The sequence below is a fragment of the Diorhabda sublineata genome, chromosome 7, assembly GCF_026230105.1.
Source record: "Diorhabda sublineata isolate icDioSubl1.1 chromosome 7, icDioSubl1.1, whole genome shotgun sequence".
NCBI lineage: Eukaryota > Metazoa > Arthropoda > Insecta > Coleoptera > Chrysomelidae > Diorhabda > Diorhabda sublineata.
This window is the reverse complement of record NC_079480.1, coordinates 33,314,267-33,341,487: the sequence shown is the minus strand read 5'-3', so window position 1 is coordinate 33,341,487 and position 27,221 is coordinate 33,314,267. Positions and strand designations below refer to the sequence as shown.

At 35.0% G+C, this 27,221-nt stretch overlaps 1 protein-coding gene across 1 annotated transcript in view; it reads left to right on the top strand.

Annotated features, from left to right (window-relative positions):
- Positions 1–25,855, top strand: part of LOC130447135 (uncharacterized) — a 31,584-nt gene extending 5,729 nt beyond the window's left edge. Inside the window, exons 3-11 of the mRNA XM_056783792.1 lie at positions 11,549–11,761; positions 14,339–14,605; positions 18,967–19,338; positions 19,421–19,597; positions 19,673–19,852; positions 19,975–20,151; positions 20,230–20,434; positions 20,928–21,194; positions 24,320–25,855. Of these exons, the coding sequence (XP_056639770.1) occupies positions 11,549–11,761; positions 14,339–14,605; positions 18,967–19,338; positions 19,421–19,597; positions 19,673–19,852; positions 19,975–20,151; positions 20,230–20,434; positions 20,928–21,194; positions 24,320–24,728 (2,267 nt within the window). The 3' untranslated portion in view covers positions 24,729–25,855. The remainder of the gene's footprint in view (positions 1–11,548; positions 11,762–14,338; positions 14,606–18,966; positions 19,339–19,420; positions 19,598–19,672; positions 19,853–19,974; positions 20,152–20,229; positions 20,435–20,927; positions 21,195–24,319) is intronic.
- Positions 25,856–27,221: the final 1,366 nt, after the last annotated feature.

Sequence of the window (27,221 nt, the reverse complement as noted above, 5' to 3'; positions counted from 1 at the left end):
TGTTATGATATTCATTAGTCATATTACTCCGTAAAAACTTTCTCGATAATTCCAATGACGAATTTACAGCACTAGGATGTAACTTGTATCCTTAACGACTCAGTGTTAAATATAAACAAACTTGTTTCGTGAAATAGAAGTATCATAGTTACAACAAAGACATATAAAATGAAACCAAACGATTTCTTCTTCTTCTTACGTTAGGACTAGGTCCTGTATTTTCATCAAGGGTTCGCCAGGAGTAGTTGGGATGCTGCTTTCATACCACCTTATAAGTGGTCGTCCAGGAGGTCGAGTTGTGTCTGGCTTCAATTTTTGCTAACCGTTCATTTGGTCAATATTGAAATAAACAAAAAGAATTTGTAATGCAGTATGTAACCTATTTCCTTATAGAAAAGTTTACGTCAGATCTATGGACAAAATTCACTTACAAACCCTCCATAGGATTACCTCAAGGAGCTATAATTCTACACGAAGAAATTACAGACTTATCCAATATACAGATGCTTCAACAAATCTAAAGCAACTGGTTATTTATATTACAAAGAAATCAGAATCATTAGGATTTCACGTTACTCCAAAAAAAAAATCGAATATTATGTTTTTTACATGACAAAGTTACAATAATCGAGATTCAATATCCAGCCCCAACATCAGTCAGTTATCTTGTTATTACCCTAGATAAAAAACTCTTTTAGAAAAACCATATAGAAAATACAGGGTGCGGCAGCATAACTTCCTTTTTTAAAAAGTTCGCCATTTAGTCGGTAGATGTCGTAACGGAGTGCTAGTGGTCTCGTTCGAGAGGGGGGACTATAAAGTTTTGTCCCGGCACAGTTCAGTCGCCATCATGCGTTGGAACAGTGAGGAGCGTGCGTTTGCCGTTGAGGTTTACTTTTCGAGCGGATGTTCTGTGATCGCAACCCAGCGCGCCTTTCGGAATCGCTTTAATTTAGCCCCCTTGGCCCCTGTCCCGGACCGGAAATCAATTGTTACGTGGGTCACTACGTTCAGACAAACTGCAAGTGTGACAAGACGAAGAACTGGAGTCCCTCGGCTCATTAGATCACCGGAGAACATTGAGTTAGTTAGAACTTCAGTGTTGCGATCACCACGGCGTTCTGCGCGCAAACATGCGTCTGCCCTTGGACTTTCCGATCGTTCTGTGAGGAGAATACTTCATGATGATCTTCATTTTCATCCATACAAGATGGCAATTGTGCAGGAACTTTCTGAACGTGACTTCAATTCTCGGAGGAACGCGTGTGAGGTTTTTCTGGAAGTCGTTCCTGAGGACGCTATTGTTTTTTTTAGTGATGAAGCCCATTTTCATTTGTGTGGATCCGTAAACAAACAAAACATGCGCTACTGGGCTGATACCAATCTTCGACAATTGCATCAACGGCCTTTGCATTCACCTAAAGTCACAGTGTGGTGTGCAATTTACTCACGTGGAATTATTGGTCCCTGGTTCTTTGAGGAAAATGAAGTCACAGTGACAGTGAATTCGCACCGGTATGTAAACATGTTACAGGAATTTTTTTTCCCACGGCTAGATGAGTTGGACTTAGGGGACACTTGGTTCCAACAAGACGAAGCAACGGCACACACTTCAAGAACATCGATGGCTGTTTTGAGGGAACACTTCCCAGAGCGCCTTATCTCAATTAGGGGCGATTTGGAGTGGCCAGCCCGCTCTCCCGATTTGACCCCTTGTGATTATTTCCTATGGGGTTTTTTGAAATCCCGTGTGTATGTGAACCGTCCAAGGACCCTACAAGATTTGAAGTCGAACATCCAGGAAGAAATTGCCAACATAACGCCTGCTATGCTGGCAAGAGTCATGACAAACGCCAGAAATCGGTTTACTCAGTGTATGGAGAATGGGGGACGTCACCTAACTGATTTGATCTTCAAAACTCAGTAAAACAAAACTTTATGTATGTGCCTGTATTATAAAAAACGAATAAAAATTTTCTGATTCATACAATAAGTTTTATTAACTTTTGAAAAAAGGAAGTTATGCTGCCGCACCCTGTATTATTACAAAATGCAACAAGGGTTTAAAACTTGCCAAAATTAATACAAAGTACATGGTGGGGATGCGACCCTCATTATTGTGTTACTTGCCAAATTTATTGAAAAAAATAAAATTTGTACAGAACAGTGTGGTATCGGAGCAATGAAATCTACACCAGTAGAACCACTTTGAGTAGAAGCATTAGTGCTGCATAGAAATTTACTAACAGAAAAAATGATCATCAAATCCTACTACAGACAATCAACAATAATTAAAAACATTTCAGAATTAAATACATACGACATCACAAAAAAAACTTCGCCCGTCACATGGCTCTCATTCAGGGAGAATTACAAGTTATGTGGGAGAATTTAGATATTACAAAGCCATATCAATGTCAACATGGTCTCTCCATTCTCTTCTGCGGCTCCTTGCCCATCTTACTACATCGTGAATATCCCGAATATTTCTTCATTTCTCTTCCGATCGAGTAACGTATGTCCTGTTATTGATCTCAGAGTCCGCATTTCTGTTGTTCTTAGGAGCCTATTAGTGGTTGTGTTCTCCGCTCTGTTTCTATTGCATTTGTCATGACCGGCCTAACGCAAGTTTTATACGGGTGTTTGGAGGGTGAGTAGCCATAGGAAAATGGTCGATAGGTGATGGTGTTGGCTACGTGTTGCGCCTACTTAAACAACATTTTGCCTTAAGTTTAATGAGTAATAATTCTCCATTTTTTTTGTATAAAAACTTTAATTATTTTTTTAATAACCGCTGAAATGTTAAAAAAATGATGTCATTTGTTAGTGTAGTCTTACCTTATTCAGATTTAATCATAATTTCATACAAACTATTCAAAAAGAAATAACAGTGAAGTATCAAGCTTCCAAAATGCGTTCGTCATCAGCAAAGTTACGTTGTCTGGCAACTTCACCCTCCAAACACCCTGTATATTATAATTTTACATTAATTAAATCTCTAAGGTATCCTGATGCTACCTTCGTTGTTTGTGCTTTTACTTCTTTCTTCTTGTTATGTTTGTCCCTAGATATTTGAAGGACATCACTTGTTCTACACTCTGATCGTAGATCACTAGTTTACATCTTCTCGGTTCTTTAGATATTGTCAGAGATTTTGTTTTTTTTTTTGTGTGGATATTTGCATGTTGTACGTGTTCGGTATTTGTTGGAATTTATATAGGAGCTTCTGTAGGTTATCTTCGTCTTCCGAGATGATTACTGCGTCATCAGCATAGCATATTATTTTTATCTCTTTCTCTCATTCGGTATCCTCTACCGCAGGGCCGGATGAAAATAATATCAATACGTTAGATTTGTGGTATCAACACATCAAAAAATACACAATGATGGGGCCCTCTTGGACCTGGGGCCCGGGGCTATAGCCCCCCCAAGCCCCTAGCTTAATCCGGCCCTGCTCTCCCGGCTTGCTTTACTTCGTTGATGATTTCGTCCATTATAATATTGAACAGGATTGGGCTTAGGCTATCCCCTTGTCTTATACCAGGTGTCACAGGTATTTTATTGCCTAATTTGTTTGCCGTTCTCACAAACGTTTAATTATTTATCGGTGTTTAGTTTTTCGATAACTCTTATTATATTGGGGTGAACGTTCCTTTTTTTTTAGTAGAGTTATAACATCAGTTAAGCGTTTCTCTTTTGGTATATTGTAAATTTAAAATGGCGTAATGACATGTTTAAATGAATAAGGTTAAAATTACGATTCTATCATACCGAATTCATACAACTGAATTTTTGATTCCAAGAAAAGTTAATAAATTACAGAGATGTGAAATTTTCCCTAATAAATCGTCTCGATATTGTTTTTTTTTGGAGTTTACTCCTTAAGAATCGATTTGCATATATAAGGGGCCCGGTACGAGAAAAATGTGAGGAGTAAAATCTATCGATGAATGACCTCGTTACGTTTTTGGTGCGCAACTTTCTAATTTTTCAGCGTCGACATACTTATATTGCTGTCATTGTGAAGTTTTAATTTTTATCATTGTGTTCCGCTAAAGTGAACTGAAAGTATTTTCAAATAACTATGGCAGAAAGAGGTGTAGATGATATTGCCGGAACAACTAACAAACACGTGGTTGCACATCTGAAATTGACTATTGTAAAAAGTTTAATGTAAAATATTTCGTCGATTAGTTATAATAAATGTATATGAAATGAATAAATTGAATAAATATATGTTTATATATGTATATTATTTTCATTAATTAACAAATTTACCCTTTTATACAGTATCAATCTTTTTTAAGTTAAATAAACTCTTTTTGCGTCTGGTTAGACAATCGAACTTGAGGAGTAAACTCCAGTCGTGCGTCGGAGCTGACACACACAATTTTTTTTTGATATGGCACTAGTTTTGACCTAATCTCGTCTTAATAAAAGGTTTTGGCAGAAAAATACCGTTAATTTGATCGGCGGGTGTAATTTGGGCGCTAACCATCCTTCTTTACCTGTCTGACCAAGAAGGGTAGATAATCCGACATGTATGTTCGGCGCTAAGAAGTACAGGTAGGTCGAGTCATAAAATAACCCAATAGAGGGAAAGTTGATAGATTTTTAAGTAGGTTAGGTTAGTTTTGACCTAATCCCGTCTTAATAAAATGTTTTGGCTGAAAAATACCGTTAATTTGATATTTTCCGTTTTGAACTCTCATAATTTGTTGTCGCATTTCCCTATACTTGAATTTTTTTCATAGAAATTGTTTACAGCATTTTTTTAATAAACGCCTATCCCTTGAATTCCATCAAAAATACCGTTTTGATAGTTTTCAGACCATAATTTTTACTACTACGTACGGTTAGTGTATTTCTTATAATTGCTTTGTTATTTTCTTGCTTTTGTCTATTACCTGCAGACAGAGCGAATGAGTATTCTTTCAATTCCATCTTTTCGTTACACGGTTCACTAAATGTATTACGAATATACAGGGTTTGTCCGGAAAGTAATAGGACTGATTATCTTCCGCCGCGATTGTACTTCAGAGTGTGCACAGCACCGACTGGATTCGATAGAGGGCGTTCCTAGCTAACAAACGAGCGGCTGGTCAGTTGTCTCCGAGCACCTGGAGAGTCAGGAAAGGGATTTTAGCGCGACGTGTTTCTGTGAGTTGTGCAAGCCGAAAATGCGGCGTCCGTTAGAGCAGAGGTACGCGATTAAATTCTGTGTGAAACTCGGTAAATCTGCGACAGAGACGTTTGATATGATCAAGCAGGCTTACCCAGATGTTGCTTTAGCAAGAAGTGGTGTGTTTCGGTGGCACCAGGCCTTTTTGGAGGGCCGGGAAGAGGTCGCCGATGAAGACCGTGCTGGAAGACCTTCGACTTCGACAAACACCGACAATGTGACTCGTGTGCGCAAAGTTTTGAACACAGACCGTCGACTGTGTCGAAGTGCTCAAGAGACTCAAACGAAGGGTCAATCGGGTCCGACAAGACATCGCAGCAGACTGGAAGTTGCACCGCCTATCTTGTGAACAGCTACCTGACTAAGGCCGGCATTCCAACGCTTCCGCAGCCGCCCTACAACCCAGATGTGCCCCCCCCGGACTTTTTTTTGTTTCCTCGCCTGAAAAGGCCGATGAAAGGCAAGCATTTCGAGACGACAAAGGTGATCCAAGCAGCATGCACCGCGGCTCTCAAGGCTATTCCGGAGAATGCCTTCCGTGACGCCTTCAATGCTTGGAAATCGCGCTGGCAGCGCTGCATCGACGCAGAAGGAGCCTATTTTGAAAGTTTTTAAAGAATTGTAACGATTGGCTCAATAAATTTTTTTAAATCGACCGGACAAACCCTGTAGCAATCAATCAGCAATAAACATCAGAAGATATGGATCTGAATGCGGGCTGGGAAAATTATTGGAAATGATCGTTACGCCCCGACTAAGTCATTGATAAAACTTTGTCTTTATATTATCTGTTATCAACACCACAAAATTTATCATTACATACATTATAAATATATATAAATAAGTAAAGTGGAACTAGTGTGTGTACGTATTTGATTTTGGGGGATATTGAAATATAAGAGCCTCAGATTCTTTGCTAATCGTGAAATAGCAATCTTTTGACGTGTTAATTAAAAAAAACTACCACAAATGGAAAACTTCCACTTCAAAAAGTTTCTATAGAACTTTAATTAATAGTAGCAACAGTAGCAACTGTCTAGTGATAAAAAAACCAGCGAAGTAAAACATAAATAACATAATAAACCATAACTACCACCAAACGTGGTAACCAGTAATACTTACCTACCATTGGAATGTACGAATCTCTCGTTATGCCACGATAAAAAAACTTTCACCATCATATGTAAACTTTATTATTTAATAAAACACATTTTTCATAATCGAGGAATATATGGAAATGGGGAGAGTTAATTATTAAATACTATTGTTAACTAACAACAAGAATTGATGTATATATACAGCGGGGGTCAGTCTTTCATATTTTATTCGATTCCTCCTTTCCAGGTCCTCAATGGTCTTTCTTGTTTCCTTTTATTCTGCGGTTGATACATCGATGCTTTCTTCGGTCATCTGCTCTACTCCATTCCGCACCAGTTGATTAGTTTGTATTATCTCTGAAGTTGTGTATACTCGATCTTATATCTGCATTCCGTAAATACTCTGTTCGAGATATCCTGCATGATCTTTTTAAGTAGAGTCCGTTTCCAAAGTGTCTATATTTCAAATATCTGAGCTGCATACGTCTGAGTATCTGTTAGTTGTTGGTCTATTCATCAATTCATCAATACAAAGTTGTATTCTATACATACTTTGTACAATTTGTATTGATTCAATTCGTATATTTGATGTTAGAGTTTGTAATATAAAATATATAACAATTTTAAAACCAATAGAATTTCAACTACAATTTTCGCTTCATTTAGACAAAATTCCCCACTGGTAATATTTGGTAATATGTTCAATTAGCGTTTACCTTCATTTCCTTATGGTTTTTTTTTATCTAATTTAATGCCATCATCGCAATCGGCAGCTCTAGTTTTACACGGTAAGTTTACAGTTTTACCTGCATTCCTCTTGTGAGATGGTCGATGACCTGAACAGGGCACTTAATGAATGCAATTTCCTACCTGCAATTTTATTAATCGTTACAAACTAGTGTGGTTAAACTATTATTTTATATATAAAAATTTGAACAAAAATTGTAATATTTTTAGATATTTTTAAGCTACACAATAATGAATCTGTTATTTTTCTTAGTATACAATTCATAAAAAATCGTTCATTAAAAGAAAATAAAATTGTTATAAAATTTTCAAGTGTTTTCTTCCATTTCGGTAGAAAATAATTCGGAAAAAATCAACTTATATATCGATCTATTGAATTCGATCCAAAGAGGCGGGAAACTAACCGAAAATATTTGCATTTCTCGCCGATTACTTAAACTAACACAATAAAAAAGAAAATAAAATTGTTATAAATGTGCCCACATTCAATCTTTACCAATTTTCAAGTGTTTCTTTCATTTCGGTAGAAAATAATTCGGAAAAAATCAACTTATATATCGATCTATTGAATTCGATCCAAAGAGGCGGGAAACTAACCGAAAATATTTGCATTTCTCGCCGATTACTTAAACTAACACAATAAAAAAGAAAATAAAATTGTTATAGATGTGCCCACATTCAATCTTTACCAATTTTCAAGTGTTTCTTTCATTTCGGTAGAAAATAATTCGGAAAAAATCAACTTACACGTCGATCTATTGAATTCGATCCAAAGAGGCAGGAAACTAACCGAAAATATTTGCATTTCTCGCCGATTACTTAATTTAACACAATAAAAAAGAAAATAAAATTGTTATAAATGTGCCCACATTCAATCTTTACCAATTTTCAAGTGTTTTCTTTCATTTCGGTAGAAAATAATTCGGAAAAAATCAACTTACACGTCGATCTATCGAATTCGATCCAAAGAGGCAGGAAACTAACCGAAAATATTTGCATTTCTCGCCGATTACTTAATTTAACACAATAAAAAAGAAAATAAAATTGTTATAAATGTGCCCACATTCAATCTTTACCAATTTTCAAGTGTTTCTTTCATTTCGGTAGAAAATAATTCGGAAAAAATCAACTTACACGTCGATCTATTGAATTCGATCCAAAGAGGCGGGAAACTAACCGAAAATATTTGCATTTCTCGCCGATTACTTAATTTAACACAATAAAAAAGAAAATAAAATTGTTATAAATGTGCCCACATTCAATCTTTACCAATTTTCAAGTGTTTCTTTCATTTCGGTAGAAAATAATTCGGAAAAAATCAACTTACACGTCGATCTATTGAATTCGATCCAAAGAGGCAGGAAACTAACCGAAAATATTTGCATTTCTCGCCGATTACTTAATTTAACACAATAAAAAAGAAAATAAAATTGTTATAAATGTGCCCACATTCAATCTTTACCAATTTTCAAGTGTTTCTTTCATTTCGGTAGAAAATAATTCGGAAAAAATCAACTTACACGTCGATCTATTGAATTCGATCCAAAGAGGCGGGAAACTAACCGAAAATATTTGCATTTCTCGCCGATTACTTAATTTAACACAATAAAAAAGAAAATAAAATTGTTATAAATGTGCCCACATTCAATCTTTACCAATTTTCAAGTGTTTCTTTCATTTCGGTAGAAAATAATTCGGAAAAAATCAACTTACACGTCGATCTATTGAATTCGATCCAAAGAGGCAGGAAACTAACCGAAAATATTTGCATTTCTCGCCGATTACTTAATTTAACACAATAAAAAAGAAAATAAAATTGTTATAAATGTGCCCACATTCAATCTTTACCAATTTTCAAGTGTTTCTTTCATTTCGGTAGAAAATAATTCGGAAAAAATCAACTTACACGTCGATCTATTGAATTCGATCCAAAGAGGCGGGAAACTAACCGAAAATATTTGCATTTCTCGCCGATTACTTAAACTAACACAATAAAAAAGAAAATAAAATTGTTATAGATGTGCCCACATTCAATCTTTACCAATTTTCAAGTGTTTCTTTCATTTCGGTAGAAAATAATTCGGAAAAAATCAACTTACACGTCGATCTATTGAATTCGATCCAAAGAGGCAGGAAACTAACCGAAAATATTTGCATTTCTCGCCGATTACTTAATTTAACACAATAAAAAAGAAAATAAAATTGTTATAAATGTGCCCACATTCAATCTTTACCAATTTTCAAGTGTTTTCTTCCATTTCGGTAGAAAATAATTTGGAAAAAATCAACTTACACGTCGATCTATTGAATTCGATCCAAAGAGGCGGGAAACTAACCGAAAATATTTGCATTTCTCGCCGATTACTTAAACTAACACAATAAAAAAGAAAATAAAATTGTTATAGATGTGCCCACATTCAATCTTTACCAATTTTCAAGTGTTTCTTTCATTTCGGTAGAAAATAATTCGGAAAAAATCAACTTACACGTCGATCTATCGAATTCGATCCAAAGAGGCAGGAAACTAACCGAAAATATTTGCATTTCTCGCCGATTACTTAAACTAACACAATAAAAAAGAAAATAAAATTGTTGTAGATGTGCCCACATTCAATCTTTACCAATTTTCAAGTGTTTTCTTCCATTTCGGTAGAAAATAATTCGGAAAAAATCAACTTATATATCGATCTATCGAATTCGATCCAAAGAGGCGGGAAACTAACCGAAAATATTTGCATTTCTCGCCGATTACTTAAACTAACACAATAAAAAAGAAAATAAAATTGTTGTAGATGTGCCCACATTCAATCTTTACCAATTTTCAAGTGTTTTCTTCCATTTCGGTAGAAAATAATTCGGAAAAAATCAACTTATATATCGATCTATCGAATTCGATCCAAAGAGGCGGGAAACTAACCGAAAATATTTGCATTTCTCGCCGATTACTTAAACTAACACAATAAAAAAGAAAATAAAATTGTTATAGATGTGCCCACATTCAATCTTTACCAATTTTCAAGTGTTTTCTTCCATTTCGGTAGAAAATAATTCGGAAAAAATCAACTTATATATCGATCTATCGAATTCGATCCAAAGAGGCAGGAAACTAACCGAAAATATTTGCATTTCTCGCCGATTACTTAAACTAACACAATAAAAAAGAAAATAAAATTGTTGTAGATGTGCCCACATTCAATCTTTACCAATTTTCAAGTGTTTTCTTCCATTTCGGTAGAAAATAATTCGGAAAAAATCAACTTATATATCGATCTATCGAATTCGATCCAAAGAGGCGGGAAACTAACCGAAAATATTTGCATTTCTCGCCGATTACTTAAACTAACACAATAAAAAAGAAAATAAAATTGTTATAGATGTGCCCACATTCAATCTTTACCAATTTTCAAGTGTTTTCTTTCATTTAGGTAGAAAATAATTCGGAAAAAATCAACTTACACGTCGATCTATTGAATTCGATCCAAAGAGGCAGGAAACTAACCGAAAATATTTGCATTTCTCGCCGATTACTTAAACTAACACAATAAAAAAGAAAATAAAATTGTTGTAGATGTGCCCACATTCAATCTTTACCAATTTTCAAGTGTTTTCTTTCATTTCGGTAGAAAATAATTCGGAAAAAATCAACTTATATATCGATCTATCGAATTCGATCCAAAGAGGCGGGAAACTAACCGAAAATATTTGCATTTCTCGCCGATTACTTAAACTAACACAATAAAAAAGAAAATAAAATTGTTATAGATGTGCCCACATTCAATCTTTACCAATTTTCAAGTGTTTTCTTTCATTTCGGTAGAAAATAATTCGGAAAAAATCAACTTACACGTCGATCTATCGAATTCGATCCAAAGAGGCAGGAAACTAACCGAAAATATTTGCATTTCTCGCCGATTACTTAAACTAACACAATAAAAAAGAAAATAAAATTGTTATAGATGTGCCCACATTCAATCTTTACCAATTTTCAAGTGTTTTCTTTCATTTCGGTAGAAAATAATTCGGAAAAAATCAACTTACACGTCGATCTATCGAATTCGATCCAAAGAGGCAGGAAACTAACCGAAAATATTTGCATTTCTCGCCGATTACTTAAACTAACACAATAAAAAAGAAAATAAAATTGTTATAGATGTGCCCACATTCAATCTTTACAAATTTTCAAGTGTTTTCTTCCATTTCGGTAGAAAATAATTCGGAAAAAATCAACTTATATATCGATCTATTGAATTCGATCCAAAGAGGCGGGAAACTAACCGAAAATATTTGCATTTCTCGCCGATTACTTAAACTAACACAATAAATCGATTTGCATTTACCAATTAGTCATAATCACTTTCTCTGTAATGGCATTATCACTTCTGGAATGAAAGAAAGTGTAACATGTTGAAGGCATTTGTATATTTTTATGCTGTTGCTATAAATCAGTTTTATCAATTAACTTATAAGGATGTGAATATTTGCACGGAAATGTATAAAAATCACAACGCACATTTGTTTTCAGTTTTGAACGTCGCTGCTGGTAAAGCTCCCATGCAAGTTAGTACAGACTCTGGAGGTATACCACAAAAGGCAATAGACGGAAGCACGAGCGCATTCTTTAGTGGAGAAAGTTGTACTTTAACGAAACCCGAAAGAAATCCTTGGTGGTACGTTAATCTTCTAGAGCCGTATATGGTACAGTTGGTGAGGTTGGATTTCGGAAAGCCGTGTTGTGGTGAGTACTCACAAACACGTTTTTTTGTTGAAATAATTCACTGTTTAATAATTACGATATTTCCATACGTAAGGTAATTAAAAACAAATTAAAGTTTGTCATTTTATTGTTAAATTTAATATACTTGTCACTGTATACATGTGCTGATTTTTTTGGAAAAAACTCGAGGGTGGACGCATCTAAAATTTGAAATTTAATACTCCGGTTTTGAGTTGACTTTACTCTTAATGCCACCGGAAATAAATATGGTTTCTTCCTAAGGTATCTTTATTTATCTGGGTTAATAAAAGCATTAACTATCGTGCGAAAAGAAATTTTCCTTATTTCAGTGGGTATAATTTTACAAATAATATTGTCTCACGAAGATATTATCCAAATTAGTTTTAAATTAATCATTCATTATCGCTGCTATAATTCTCTTGAAATTAATCCATTCGAGGACCATTATATAATGTTATCATTTTAAATTATTCTTTATATGTGCTCGATAAGCACTCATTTATTGACTATTTTCTCACGAACTGTTTCCTCTCTTTCTTTTTGTTTTCGTTAGCTTCTCTTCCCACTCAGTATTCCCTCCGCCTTGCTTATAATGTCTTCATACTTCTCTCTCGTTTATTATTTATTAATTTCCATTTTTCCTACATTTTGCTCAGTTGTCTCGGCAGTTTTTGGCTCATTTCTTCCTTATTATTATTTGTGATTAAATCCATTCCTTGCATTCTTGAATTATCACCTATTGTTACTATTTTTGGTTCCCTCCTATCTATATTGTTTGTTTCGGAGGAAATGGAAACATTTTGATGTAATGCTAAGAAAGAGTTTAATGTCTTTTTAGTTTGAGTTGCCATTTTTTGAGATAAATGATCGGATGTTTATTTAATTATAAAGAGGAAGGAATAATGGAACACAACATCAGCCAAATGGCCGCCACGACTGCGTTTACAGGACTATATTATATTTCATGAAATTTTCCGTAACCAAATTGCAAAGCGGCTGCCCTATGTCCTCGATACCTTCACGAATTCTATCTTTGAGGTCTTGAATTAATACTGGACTGTTGGCGTAGACCTTATCTTTCACGTGGCCCCAAAGGAAAAAGTCTTCGAGAGATAACACGGTCCGGAAATTTTTCCCGTAAAAGATCGAGATGGTTTCGTTGCTTGTGTGGCCGTCTTGTTGAAAGTAAACGTTGTCCAAATCAATACCATCCAATTCCGGCCATAAAAAATCATTAATCATCTCTCGATAGCGCAAGCCATTCACCGTAACTGTTGCTCCAACCTCATTTTCAAAAAAGTAAGGTCCAATGACACCGCCAGACCATAAACCGTACCGAACAGTCACGCGTTGAGGATGCAGAAGATTTTCAGCAATAACTCTTGGGTTTTCCGAGCCCCAGATTCGACAATTTTGTTTATTGACGTAACCACCAAAGTGGAAATGGGCCTCGTCAGTTAAGATGATTCCGGATCATTTTCATGCATTTCAAGGACCCAATCAGCAAAGACACGACGTTGTTGATGATCGTTCGGCTTGAGTTCTTGTGTCAACTGAACTTTATAGGCCTTAAGTCTTTATGCAAAATACCGTGTAATGACGTTTGTGGAATGGCTAATTCCAAAGAACGATGAGAAATGGACCAACCTGGGTTTTCTTCAACACTTTCAGCTACAGCAGCAATATTCCCAGTTGTTTTTGAGCGACGTGCACGGGTTTTATTCTTCACATCACTAACTTCGTCCCGACAGCTCAAATTTTTCCACCAATTTCTGTATTGCGGTCCGAGAAGGTGCTTCACGTCGACCCAAAAATGTTTTAGTTTTACGAACCGTCTCTGCCAAACTTTCACCATTTTTATAGTGAATTTTAATAATTTCAATGCGTCGTTGAAGCGTGTATCATTAATGGCGTAGTTTCTACTTGTCAAATGTCAAAAAATGACAGCTTCAAAAGTGACATTTACCGAAATAGCGGGCCGTTCAAAATAACACCTCTTATTATAGTTATTGAATTATTTTGTCCACTTTGGTCGTCTAATAAGCTCAATGAGAATAAAATAGCCAAATATATATGACTGTTGGTAAATTCTTATTTTCGCGACATAGGAAAATTTTTAAAAGATGACATAATTTCGTTGTTTGCGATAACGCATCGACTGAGCTACAACTGCATCTTTGGGTCAATGGAATATAAACGAAGGTCTTTAGAGAAGAAATTTGGCCATGACATTCTTAACCTTAACCTACAATTTAAAACGATGACGACGAATACAGTATGAAAGCATTATATCTATAATCGACTGAGGAATTTGTTTTATATTGACATGATTTATTCACAATAAAATTTTCATATTTTTATTGGAAAATAAGAACAAAAAAATAAGAAAGTGTCCTCTTTTTATACAGGATAACAAAAAAGGGTAAATACGAAATTTGAAAAGTGAATGAATTCGAAAAATATGACATCAACCAAAAATTTAGTCTACAAAAAGTGTGATTGAAAAAATTATTAAAATTCAAGTATTAATATTTTTATTCTTCAATATTATTACACATTTTATTTTATTTTTTACAGGAGCGAAAAAACCCGCAACTATAATTGTTAGAGTCGGTAACAACAGACCGGATTTAGGTACGAATCCAATTTGCAATCGATTTACAGGGTTTCTAGAAGAGGGTCAACCCTTATTTCTTCCTTGTAATCCTCCGATGCCTGGAGCATTTGTAAGTGTGCATTTAGAAGCACCTAATCCGCGCCAACTATCTATTTGTGAGGCATTCGTTTATACAGATCAAGCATTACCGATTGAAAGATGTCCTCAGTTCAGAGATCAACCACCAGGTAAGTTATTCGACGATGTCTATAAGGATAGAAACTAAATTTTAAAATATAGTAGCATAAAACAAACATAAATAATTTTGTTTTCAACTAAATTGCAATTATACATTTTATGTATTAAAAAAATTGATGATTTTCTTTCCGAGTCCGTTCAGGGGTTCTACCCAACCGATTTGCTTAATTTTTTTTTTTCAATGAAAGGTATTGATACACAGATCAGCCGTCAACCATCGGGTATCATCTAATTTTCACCATTTACAAGTTATACTCAAATGCGATTTCCCCCTGTACATTACTTATGGGAGTTTTTCACATACACATGTTCTATCCTCAATATCTCAGGTTCTATTCAAGATAGAGACTTCGTTTTGGTTTAAGAACACTCGCTGAAACACCTTTCTTTTGAGTTTAGGAACACTTAAATCGGTCGAGTTGGAGAGGAGCTAGGCGTGGATGTTCAATGTGGAGTTATGGATTTTTGTAGGTTTTTGACAATTTTTCTACATTCAAAGATCTATATCTCAGGTTCTAATATAGCTACAGACTTGGTTTTGGTTTGAGAACACTCGCTGAAACACCTTCTTTCTTTTGAGTTTTTGAACACTTACATCGGTTGAGTTGGAGTAGAACAGGCGAGGATATTCAATGTGGAGTTATTATGGATTTCTGTAGGTTTTTGGCAATTTTTCTACATTCAAAGATCTATATCTCAGGTTCTAATATAGCTACAGACTTGGTTTTGCTCTAAGAACACTCGCTGAAACACCTTCTTTCTTTTGAGTTTTTGACCATTCAAATCGGTTGTGTTGGATAGGAGCTAGGTGCGGACATTCACTGTGGAGTTATTATGGATTTTTGTAGGTTTTTGGCAATTTTTCTATATTTAAAGATCTATATCTCAGGTTCTAATATAGCTACAGAGTTCGTTTTGCTCTAAGAACACTCGCTGAAACACCTTCTTTCTTTTGAGTTTTTGACCATTCAAATCGGTTGTGTCGGATAGGAGCTAGGTGCGGACATTCACTGTGGAGTTATTATGGATTTTTGTAGGTTTTTGGCAATTTTTCTACATTCAAAGATCTATATCTCAGGTTCTAATATAGCTACAGAGTTCGTTTTGGATTAAGAACACTCGCTGAAACACCTTCTTTCTTTTGAGTTTTTGAACACTTATATCGGTTGAGTTGGAGTAGAACTAGACGCGGATATTCAATGTGGAGTTATTATGGATTTTTGTAGGTTTTTGACAATTTTTCTACATTCAAAGATCTATATCTCAGGTTCTAATATAGCTACAGAGTTCGTTTTGGATTAAGAACACTCGCTGAAACACCTTCTTTCTTTTGAGTTTTTGACCATTCAAATCGGTTGTGTCGGATAGGAGCTAGGTGCGGACATTCACTGTGGAGTTATTATGGATTTTTGTAGGTTTTTGGCAATTTTTCTACATTCAAAGATCTATATCTCAGGTTCTAATATAGCTACAGAGTTCGTTTTGGATTAAGAACACTCGCTGAAACACCTTCTTTCTTTTGAGTTTTTGAACACTTACATCGGTTGAGTTGGAGTAGAACAGGCGAGGATATTCAATGTGGAGTTATTATGAATTTTTGTAGGTTTTTGGCAATTTTTCTACATTCAAAGATCTATATCTCAGGTTCTAATATAGCTACAGACTTGGTTTTGCTCTAAGAACACTCGCTGAAACACCTTCTTTCTTTTGAGTTTTTGACCATTCAAATCGGTTGTGTCGGATAGGAGCTAGGTGCGGACATTCACTGTGGAGTTATTATGGATTTTTGTAGGTTTTTGGCAATTTTTCTATATTTAAAGATCTATATCTCAGGTTCTAATATAGCTACAGAGTTCGTTTTGGATTAAGAACACTCGCTGAAACACCTTCTTTCTTTTGAGTTTTTGAACACTTACATCGGTTGAGTTGGAGTAGAACAGGCGAGGATATTCAATGTGGAGTTATTATGAATTTTTGTAGGTTTTTGGCAATTTTTCTACATTCAAAGATCTATATCTCAGGTTCTAATATAGCTACAGACTTGGTTTTGCTCTAAGAACACTCGCTGAAACACCTTCTTTCTTTTGAGTTTTTGACCATTCAAATCGGTTGTGTTGGATAGGAGCTAGGTGCGGACATTCACTGTGGAGTTATTATGGATTTTTGTAGGTTTTTGGCAATTTTTCTATATTTAAAGATCTATATCTCAGGTTCTAATATAGCTACAGAGTTCGTTTTGCTCTAAGAACACTCGCTGAAACACCTTCTTTCTTTTGAGTTTTTGACCATTCAAATCGGTTGTGTCGGATAGGAGCTAGGTGCGGACATTCACTGTGGAGTTATTATGGATTTTTGTAGGTTTTTGGCAATTTTTCTACATTCAAAGATCTATATCTCAGGTTCTAATATAGCTACAGAGTTCGTTTTGGATTAAGAACACTCGCTGAAACACCTTCTTTCTTTTGAGTTTTTGAACACTTATATCGGTTGAGTTGGAGTAGAACTAGACGCGGATATTCAATGTGGAGTTATTATGGATTTTTGTAGGTTTTTGACAATTTTTCTACATTCAAAGATCTATATCTCAGGTTCTAATATAGCTACAGACTTGGTTTTGCTCTAAGAACACTCGCTGAAACACCTTCTTTCTTTTGAGTTTTTGACCATTCAAATCGGTTGTGTTGGATAGGAGCTAGGTGTGGACATTCACTGTGGAGTTATTATGGATTTTTGTAGGTTTTTGGCAATTTTTCTATATTTAAAGATCTATATCTCAGGTTCTAATATAGCTACAGAGTTAGTTTTGCTCTAAGAACACTCGCTGAAACACCTTCTTTCTTTTGAGTTTTTGACCATTCAAATCGGTTGTGTTGGATAGGAGCTAGGTGCGGACATTCACTGTGGAGTTATTATGGATTTTTGTAGGTTTTTGGCAATTTTTCTACATTCAAAGATCTATATCTCAGGTTCTAATATAGCTACAGAGTTCGTTTTGGATTAAGAACACTCGCTGAAACACCTTCTTTCTTTTGAGTTTTTGAACACTTATATCGGTTGAGTTGGAGTAGAACTAGACGCGGATATTCAATGTGGAGTTATTATGGATTTTTGTAGGTTTTTGACAATTTTTCTACATTCAAAGATCTATATCTCAGGTTCTAATATAGCTACAGAGTTCGTTTTGCTCTAAGAACACTCGCTGAAACACCTTCTTTCTTTTGAGTTTTTGACCATTCAAATCGGTTGTGTTGGATAGGAGCTAGGTGCGGACATTCACTGTGGAGTTATTATGGATTTTTGTAGGTTTTTGGCAATTTTTCTACATTCAAAGATCTATATCTCAGGTTCTAATATAGCTACAGAGTTCGTTCTTTTCTATTATAATGATTTCTGATACTTATTTAATGGATTCGATGCGAGCCAAGCCGCGGGTAAAAGTTATATACAATTTTTAAGATAAATGGTGGATAAATAATATGAAATGGATATCTTGTGTCCAAATTAGTTAAATTTCAAGATCACTAATACATTTTTTTCTGTAATATAAACAAAATATAAAATAAATTCTATATCCTACAGCATCATACATCAATATTCAGATTAGATTTTCTTCCAGAGTGGTTATTGACATGATTTCCACTTGAGAGCTTTTTTCGACTCGAGCAATTTTAATAGAAAAGGTCAGTGCTCCGCTTTTCAATTGATAACAAACTGTGAACAGCGTAAGCATACAAAGTAACAACATTCTTTGCATTTTCCATTCATTCCGATGTATAAGTTTTCAAAATATATGTTGCGTATAAGTGGATCTAAAAGGAACAAAGAAAGAATTAAAAACGCGTGAAAATTGATGCAATATATTCGGGGCGTGGTAAATATTCTACATGTTGATGAATGAAGTATAGAAATAATCTTCCCGTTGGTAACTGAACCTGTTTCTCACGATGAGAAGCCGATAAATAAAAAACGAAGATATACGCGATTGTAGTGAAAGTTTCATATAAAAATTGTACGCCGTACGCCAATTATAAATTCTCAGGAATAAATTTATCGAGAATACTCTAGTTGTTAGATTTCACTTGTAAATACAGGTGACAGATATAAGATTTCAACAGATGGTGAAACGTGGAAGTTATTCCGTTAAAGTACTATTTGAAAACTACCGTAAAGCAAATTCTCAGAACCCCTAATGTTTTAAATAAAGAAATCATAGTCGTACGTTAATTTATAATGAAATTTGAACTAAATATAGAAAAACTTGAACTCGAATAATTGAGGAGTCGATTATATTCTTCAACTTATTCTCTATTCTATTTGCGAACAAAATATAACAAAGTTTTGTTTTAATTAGGTAGTACGGCAACTTACAATGGAAAATGCTACATCTTCTATAATAGACAGCCTCTACCTTTCCGCGAAGCTCTCTCTTTCTGTAGATCGAGAGGAGGAACTTTGGTCGACGAGAGCAATCCTGCTCTTCAAGGATTCATTAGCTGGGAATTGTGGAGAAGGCATAGAAGCGACGCTGGCGGGCAATATTGGATGGGAGCTCTAAGAGATCCAGATACCCGCGGATGGAAATGGTTGAGTGCTGAGGACGTTACAGTTTCATTTTGGAATCTACCAGTTGGCAACGGAGATTGCGCCCGCTATGACGGCACTAAAGGCTGGTTATGGTCAGATACAGATTGTACAATGCGTTTAAATTATATTTGTCAACATCGTAAGTGTAATGTTTATTATTAATCGGATATGCGATGAATTAAGCATATGAAAATTGTTTAGTTGTAATTTTTTTTGATCAGAACCGAAAGCGTGTGGACGTCCCGAACAACCGCCAAACTCTACAATGATCGCTCCAAACTTCAATGTCGGTTCAACAATCGAATATTCTTGTGATGAAGGTCACCTTCTAGTAGGACCAGCTACCAGAGTTTGTTTGGAAACTGGATTTTATAACGAATTTCCTCCGGTCTGTAAAAGTGAGTATAGTTTTCGGCCGTTTTACTAATTACTTTTCTTTACTATTTCACTTGAATAAATTTTGTTTACTTCAGGAATACAGTGTGGATATCCAGCTGATATATCCAATGGAGAGTACAATTTGGTGAATGATAGCGTCGGGTACTTATCAAGAGTTATTTATTCTTGTAATGAAGGGTATGAGATGATTGGACGAGCTCAGCTGGCCTGCGATATCGACGAAAGATGGAACGGACCGCCGCCGAGATGCGAAGGTATCTACGTTTTGCAGCTTGTAATAATATTTTCATAAGTACCGTCAGATTTTCTTTATACTACATAATTGTTTTTATTGGTTGTCCTTTAACCTCAAGCACCGATTATTATCTTCTTACAGCCATCCAGTGTGAACCGCCCGCTCAAATAGAAAATGGAAACGTTGATATATCGAATGCTACAATTTTTGGAATGGAAGTAACATACAGTTGTAACGATGGTTACGTATTAAACGGACCAGAAATATTAACATGTTTAACCAACGGACATTACGACAATTTGCCGCCGACTTGTCAAAGTGAGTACATTTAATTTATTCACGGAATATCGAGAAAAATTGTTGTATACGTTTTCGACATTCCGATTATTTTTGTAGTGGTAGCAACAACGGTAGTACAAATTCCCGAACCGACGCAAACTACAAGATTTGCATCAACAACAACAGTAACGACAACTCTATCACGATCAACTGCTACAACCACAACTCGTCCAAGAACAAGAGGTACTCGCCCATCACCGACAACTATACGAGGCATTGATATTGTAAAAATAGCTAACAGAACTAGAAGACCATATTCAAGGTGAGGTTTACTAAATCGATCCTAACAATCACTCACTATCTATGTCTGATGGCCTCGGCTGTTAAGGCAAGTACCGTAAATTTGAAATCATTTCAGCCGTTTTCGCAATGTCTGTCGTAAAACATTGGATAGTAACTGTTCTGGAAATGGCCAAAAGGATTTCTTCTTTACCATGATAACGTGCCATATCACAAGTGACGCGAATTTGTGGTTGCTCATAGTCTTCTGGTTCTTCTCGAAACTAAGAGATGCGTTAGAAGGGAAAGATTTTATCAACACTTTCGACATTGACAAGAATACGACGGAGCATATGAAGGTCATTTCCTTCCTTATGGATTTCAGCTTTACCATAAGTGTATCGCTAACCAAAAGTAGTAATAGCGCGGCAAAAAAATTCCATGTTGTCTTTTACTTTGTTTTTTACGGTTAATTTTGTTATTCTACGTACTTACAATAATTATTAATAATATGTACGAATTGTAATATGTTGCAGGACACCAACAGAACTTAGATCATCAACCGTTTCAATACCACCATCTATAATCGTAGCAGGACATCCTCAGGACAACGAAATAGCTGGTAGTTCTAATATACAACATGGAGAAACGCCCAACGTTAATGTACCGCTCTCGGTTGATGGAGAAAGAAAGGAAGCTTTCGGTGCGAAATTGAATCTTGGAGCCATTATAGCTTTGGGAGCTTTCGGTGGATTTATATTCTTAGCAGCTATAATTACAACTATAGTAATATTAGTGCGAAGGTCAGTACTACACCTTTCGTAAAACCGGCATTTAGTATTTTGATCAAAGTATTGTATAAAGGAATATCCGAAAAGAATGAAGCGACGCGGATAATTTGATGGAATGATCGGAAACATTTGAAATCTATAAATCAATCATCCTAACCTAACCAATCACTGGTTTTGCATAGTCTTGAGTTCGCATATCTTATTTATCGTCCAATTTTGCAGAGTCTTTGCCATGCTTTGCATGTTTTCCTCAATTCCATTTCATTTTTCTTCATTTACTAATAAACGTTTAAATCAGATTTTGCTGTATTTTGGTTATTTATTCGTTTATACAGTGCGGTCGTAAAGTATGGAATAAATTCAATAATTTCTAATCCAAGAGATATTTTCAAAAATCCTCGGACACGTCAATTTTATTTTTCGACGAGGATTTTTTTGAAGAAAAAATTAATATACAGGGTGTACTCAAAAAAGCTGGGCAGGTAGCAACTTTGTTTTTTTAAATAGACACCCCCAATTTTTTTTACATTTTCGGATTCCTTGTAAAATTCTAAGCATTTTTCATGTAACACTCTCTATACCTAACTTTAACCGTTTTTAAATTAGAGCGTGTTAAAAAAAATTCAACTCGATATTACATTTAAGTCAAAGTAGGCCATGAGCAGCTGCAAACAAGAGAAAAATTTATACAAAATTAATAGAATCCACGGGTTTTCAGGTAACATTTTTTAAAAATTACGATTTTTACACGACATTTAAACTCTAATACCTAGTTTACATAATTTGATTTTAACAAATGTTGAAAATGTCTTCCATTTGTCAACTGGCAATAAACTAACCGATTAATAAATTCATTCTGGACACTATTAATGACTTGTGGTGTGATACGTCGCATTTCTTGAGTAATACGATTTTTTAATTCTTCCATATCTGCAGGTTTTGTTTTAAAAACTTTTCCTTTTATGTAACCCCACAGAAAAAAGTCTAAATGGGTTAAGTCCGGGGACCTTGGAGCCCATTCGATCGCCCCCCTTCTTCCAATCCACCTATTCGGCAAAATTTGATCTAAATATGCGCGAACATGTGCATGGTAATGTGGCGGGGCGCCATCCTGTTGGAACCAAATGTTTACATTAGGTAAATCCTCTCCCGGATATAACGTTGCTAGGGCTGGTAGAGCATCGTTATGTAAAAGCTGCAAATACCTTTCACCAGTTAAACTTTCTTCAATGAAAAAGGGCCCTACAATACTGTTTCCTACAATACCCGCCCATCCGTTAATTTTTTCCCTATACTGAGTATGGCCTTCGCGCATCCAATGCGGATTTACGTCCGACCAATAACGGTAGTTTTGCGTGTTTACTTCTCCATTTAAATTAAACGTAGCCTCGTCCGAAAACAAAATATTTTTCACAAAGTTTTCATTCTCAAGGCACATAGCTTGTAAACGTTCGCAGAACTCGAGACGTCTGTCATAATCGTCTTCATAAAGTTCTTGAAGGACTTGCATTTTGTAAGGGTGGTATTTGCTTTTATGTAATGTTTTGATCACTGCTGTTTTACTAACATTTAATTCTGAGGCCAGTTCTCTAGTTGTAACATGCGGCCGGCCGTTCTTGGACACTTAATAAAACATCCAATTGTGTTTCTTCTGAGACAGATGGTCTACCAGACTTTGGAGCATCTCTTACATGACCAATTTCTCGAATTTTTTTTTTCAATCTTACTTACTGTTGATTGCGAAATTGGAGTCCGATCGGGATATTTTTGGTTAAATAACTCGCATACTTCCTGTTGCGTTCTGGTTCTATTCCCATAGCCAATCATGATTAAAACTTCTATCCTTTGCGTTTCAGTAAGCCGCATCTTGATAATAAAATTAATTATAAAAATGTTTTTTCAAAAAGAAAAAACTATTGCGACCAAAATGAAATAAAGTGCTGTTTTGTGTCAAAAAGTCATAGCCTACTTATAATTTAATAGTAAATTGTTCTTTCCTCTAATTTCAAAACGGTTAAAGTTAGGTATAGGGAGGGTTACATGAAAAATGCTTAGAATTTTACAAGGAATCCGAAAATGTAAAAAAAATTGGGGGTGTCTATTTAAAAAAACAAAGTTGCTACCTGCCCAGCTTTTTTGAGTACACCCTGTATATTAATTTTTTCTTCAAAAAAATCCTCGTCGAAAAATAAAATTGACGTGTCCGAGGGTTTTTGAAAATATCTCTTGGATTAGAAATTATTGAATTTATTCCATACTTTACGACCGCACTGTAGTATATAAACTCTTCCAAAGGCTATTATCTTTTCTATTAGAATAAAATTTCTATATTTTTTATTTTTTATAACGGAATGAAAGGAAAACTAACAATTGGCTTTGGTGTTCTGGGGTAGTTTATACTTTCATATTTCGAAAAAAATAATATTAACCCATTTTCAAACAGAAACCACTCCCGTACCCGAAACAACTGTGTATATTTGGAATTGGCATAAATGTTAATTCGTAATTTTTGCGGTAGCAGTGCGGGTACGTCAGCCAGATCATCCCATCGACTACCTTCCCCTAGCGCGATGCCCTCTCGATGGTATACCTTGTTGGCGTTACCTTTTCCCGATCAGCAAATCGGCCGCAGGGAATTTTCCCGAAGCTATCGGTCCCACCGAGCCGGATACTTTTCCAACCCCATGTAGAACCAAGTACCTGAAGATTTTTAGTGTAAAATGGTGAGCTGACCCGCACTGCACTGCATGTCTTGCACTAATTAAGCAGCACAGATAATTAAATTAAAACTCGTTGTCTATATACGATTAGGAATACCAAATATTTTTAACGAATGGTTAGGTATACGTGGGATGTTTTATATACAGGATCTTCTCTAACAACCAAGGTCTTATTAACATTACGAGCTTCTAACAAATATGATCATAATACAATGAACAAAATGGTTTTTTTGGTGTTGGTACTTTCAATGAGACGATTGGAATTTGCAGAGATATTATGCTTTAAACATTTTGATAACGAATAAAAGATTATTACTCATAAATCAATAAGAAAAATCTTGAAGCTGAATGATATTTCCAATTAATATGAATTTCTCAATCTAATAATTTGAAATAATCATACATTATATTTCGCAGAAACCAAAGTGCCAAACATTACCGACATCGAGCATCCCCAGACTGCAACACGGTAGCTTCTTTTGATTCATCCAGCTCCGAGTCCCGAAACGGAGCTCTCAATCGATATTATCGTCAAGCATGGGAGAATCTCCACGAATCTGCTGGCTCAAAAGCTGGTTTACGTGCGACAAACGCAACGAATCATTCACCGCTTCGTAGAAAAGAAACTTTGGACGAGCCTTATAGAACAGAACGACATCGTGACGGCTCGGAAATGGTCGTTTCGGATTTGTACAGTGGCGCTAAAGGCGTCGAAAAGAAACGACACCATCACCACCATCATCATCACGAAAGTAGACCGCATAAAGAAGGCAGAGAATGGCGTGATTCGCGACCTCCTCCTCACAGAGAACACAAAAGATATTGACAACCTTGTATGGTTATTACAGTACAATACGAGGAATAAATTTATTCTTATATTGATTATTAGCAGCTTAGTTTTACCTACGAATCCGATATAAGCTGATTTGAGGTATCTGTTTTTATGTCAATCGTTTTATATTTGATATCTCTTAATTTGGATCGGCTAGAGTAAATCGTAAAACGTAAGCTTCTACCTACTTTCCAAATATTTCTCAACCAGGTGCATAAAATAAATGAGATGTACTCATTTAATTTAGTTGGAGTTAACCATTATACAAATACTCATTACATTGCAAATTTTCCTCAGAGATCGAAGGTAAACTGTAAATTATTTCGATAAATGTCAGTTAACGAAATTTTACTTACGTGGATGTTTTATTTAGGTTGTCACTTATTTATTTTTATTGTTGTAAACATATATTTAGTCCTGGTTTAGGAATATTTAAGAATGAATGATTTTGGTATACCCCCTAGATACTTTAACTATTTCACTTTGATATTGTCCAATACTAAACATTTATAGAGAAAGCTATCTATGAAAAAACTATTTTTTTTGGGTTAATATAAAATATACATATGATCGGTGAATAACACAATTTTGTTGACAAACACCTTTGCTGAATAAATAAATATGCAAAGGTTGTCTTAGTGAACAAATTAAGTATCTACCTACATTTATACAAATTTATATCGCACTTGTACATACATTATTTTAATTATTTATTATTATGCAATTATTTTTCTAAGAAAAATACGACTGTCGATATACCTAAGTAATTTTTCACAGCGAATTTTATAAACCATGAGATTTGCTCATTTAATGATTTGAATACGAAATATTATTAGAGAGGATTAGATTATTCAATAATATTTGTAAAAAGCTTCAAAGAATTCCCTATATAAATTGAGAGATTGAAAAGCGAATGAAATCAATACTCGGTGAAAAATTTTGATAGTCAATTATTATCATTTCTATATATTGTTTTATAATAATCTGATATTCTCTATTATCGAAACGATATTTGGTGAGTGGTATTGTGGGTTGTTGATGTGGCGCAGTCGTTAGTCTTAAATGTATCTTATGTAATTTTTCGTTGAATGTAAGTTATAATTGTAGAAATGATTATTATACGCATGTTACTAAATAAACATATTTTTATTTTGTCCAAAATAACCTAAAAAACTGAGTGAAATCAATCTAAAAGATGTGGTACCTACTACTTAATATTATAGTTGCTTCTATTCTTCTTAAAGGAAAATTACGTGGTTTGAAAATAATAACTGATATGATTTTCAGTACGAACAATTTGTTGTAATTTCAGTCTTACACATAAAAGAGCAAGATTGACAAGATCGAGTGACAGACGTCAACCTACATTAACGACATTTGACAGTTAAATTGGTTGCGTTCCATATATTCTAACACCCTCCATTGGAACACAACCCCATTTTTACGGTACAATACAAATGTTGATCACTAGTCGTACCTTTTGTTAAACTATCTGCCATCATTTCCTCAAGTTTTATATACAAAACTTTAATTTTTAGATTATTTACATGACTCTTCAGAAAATGATATCTGTTTTTGACTGTTTTTTTTGTAACAAAGAATCTCGAACTATATTTTTAGGTATAAGCAATTTTTTGTCTATAGTTTCACCAGGGCCGGATTAAGGTTTATAAGGCCCGGGGCTAAAATAATGACGGGGCCCCCTTAAGTATCAATACGTTAGATTTGTGGCATCAACACATCAAAAAATACAGAAGATTTACAAATGATGAGGCCCTCTTGGACCTGGGGCCCGGGGCTATAGCCCCCCCAAGCCCCTAGCTTAATCCGGCACTGATCTTCACACACAATTGACGTTGTTACTTCGTTTTTTTTAATGCTTTGTAATTGACGCAATGCCTGCATTTATTCAATATAACAATTAATTGTTTCGATCGACTCAAATGATGTACAGATTGAGCTAAAGCTATATGCTTTGGAGTCTGTTTTTCAGTAATACACATCATAAAACACTGATAACGCTCGTCCCTTGCACTGAACAATGCTTGCATAAACATTTGCCAAGTATTCGGTAATTGACCTTTTGGTAAAAATTGTTCAAATAAAATTTCATCGCATAAATATCCATCTGGTATTACTTTAGTATCTAATATTTCTTTTCGGAGTTGCTTAGCCACTTGAACAGTGTAGTTTGTTGAATTTATGGTACGCATATATTGAATGACTTCATCCAATGGTATATTGCCCATAAACACCAATGATGATTTCGATCTGTCACTCGGATACTTATTACTGAGCAGTGATTTCATAACGCGATTTTCTATAATTGCATCTTCTATTTCAGTGAGTTCAGCCAGTCGCTTGGCCAAGAATATGACACTTCAAAAGAGTGAGATGTTAATTGATGTTTCAGTTCATCAAACACCTTTTCAAATGCCTCTACAAGTATGTCAAGTGGTATTTCAATTGAAGATCCGCCTGTTGGAT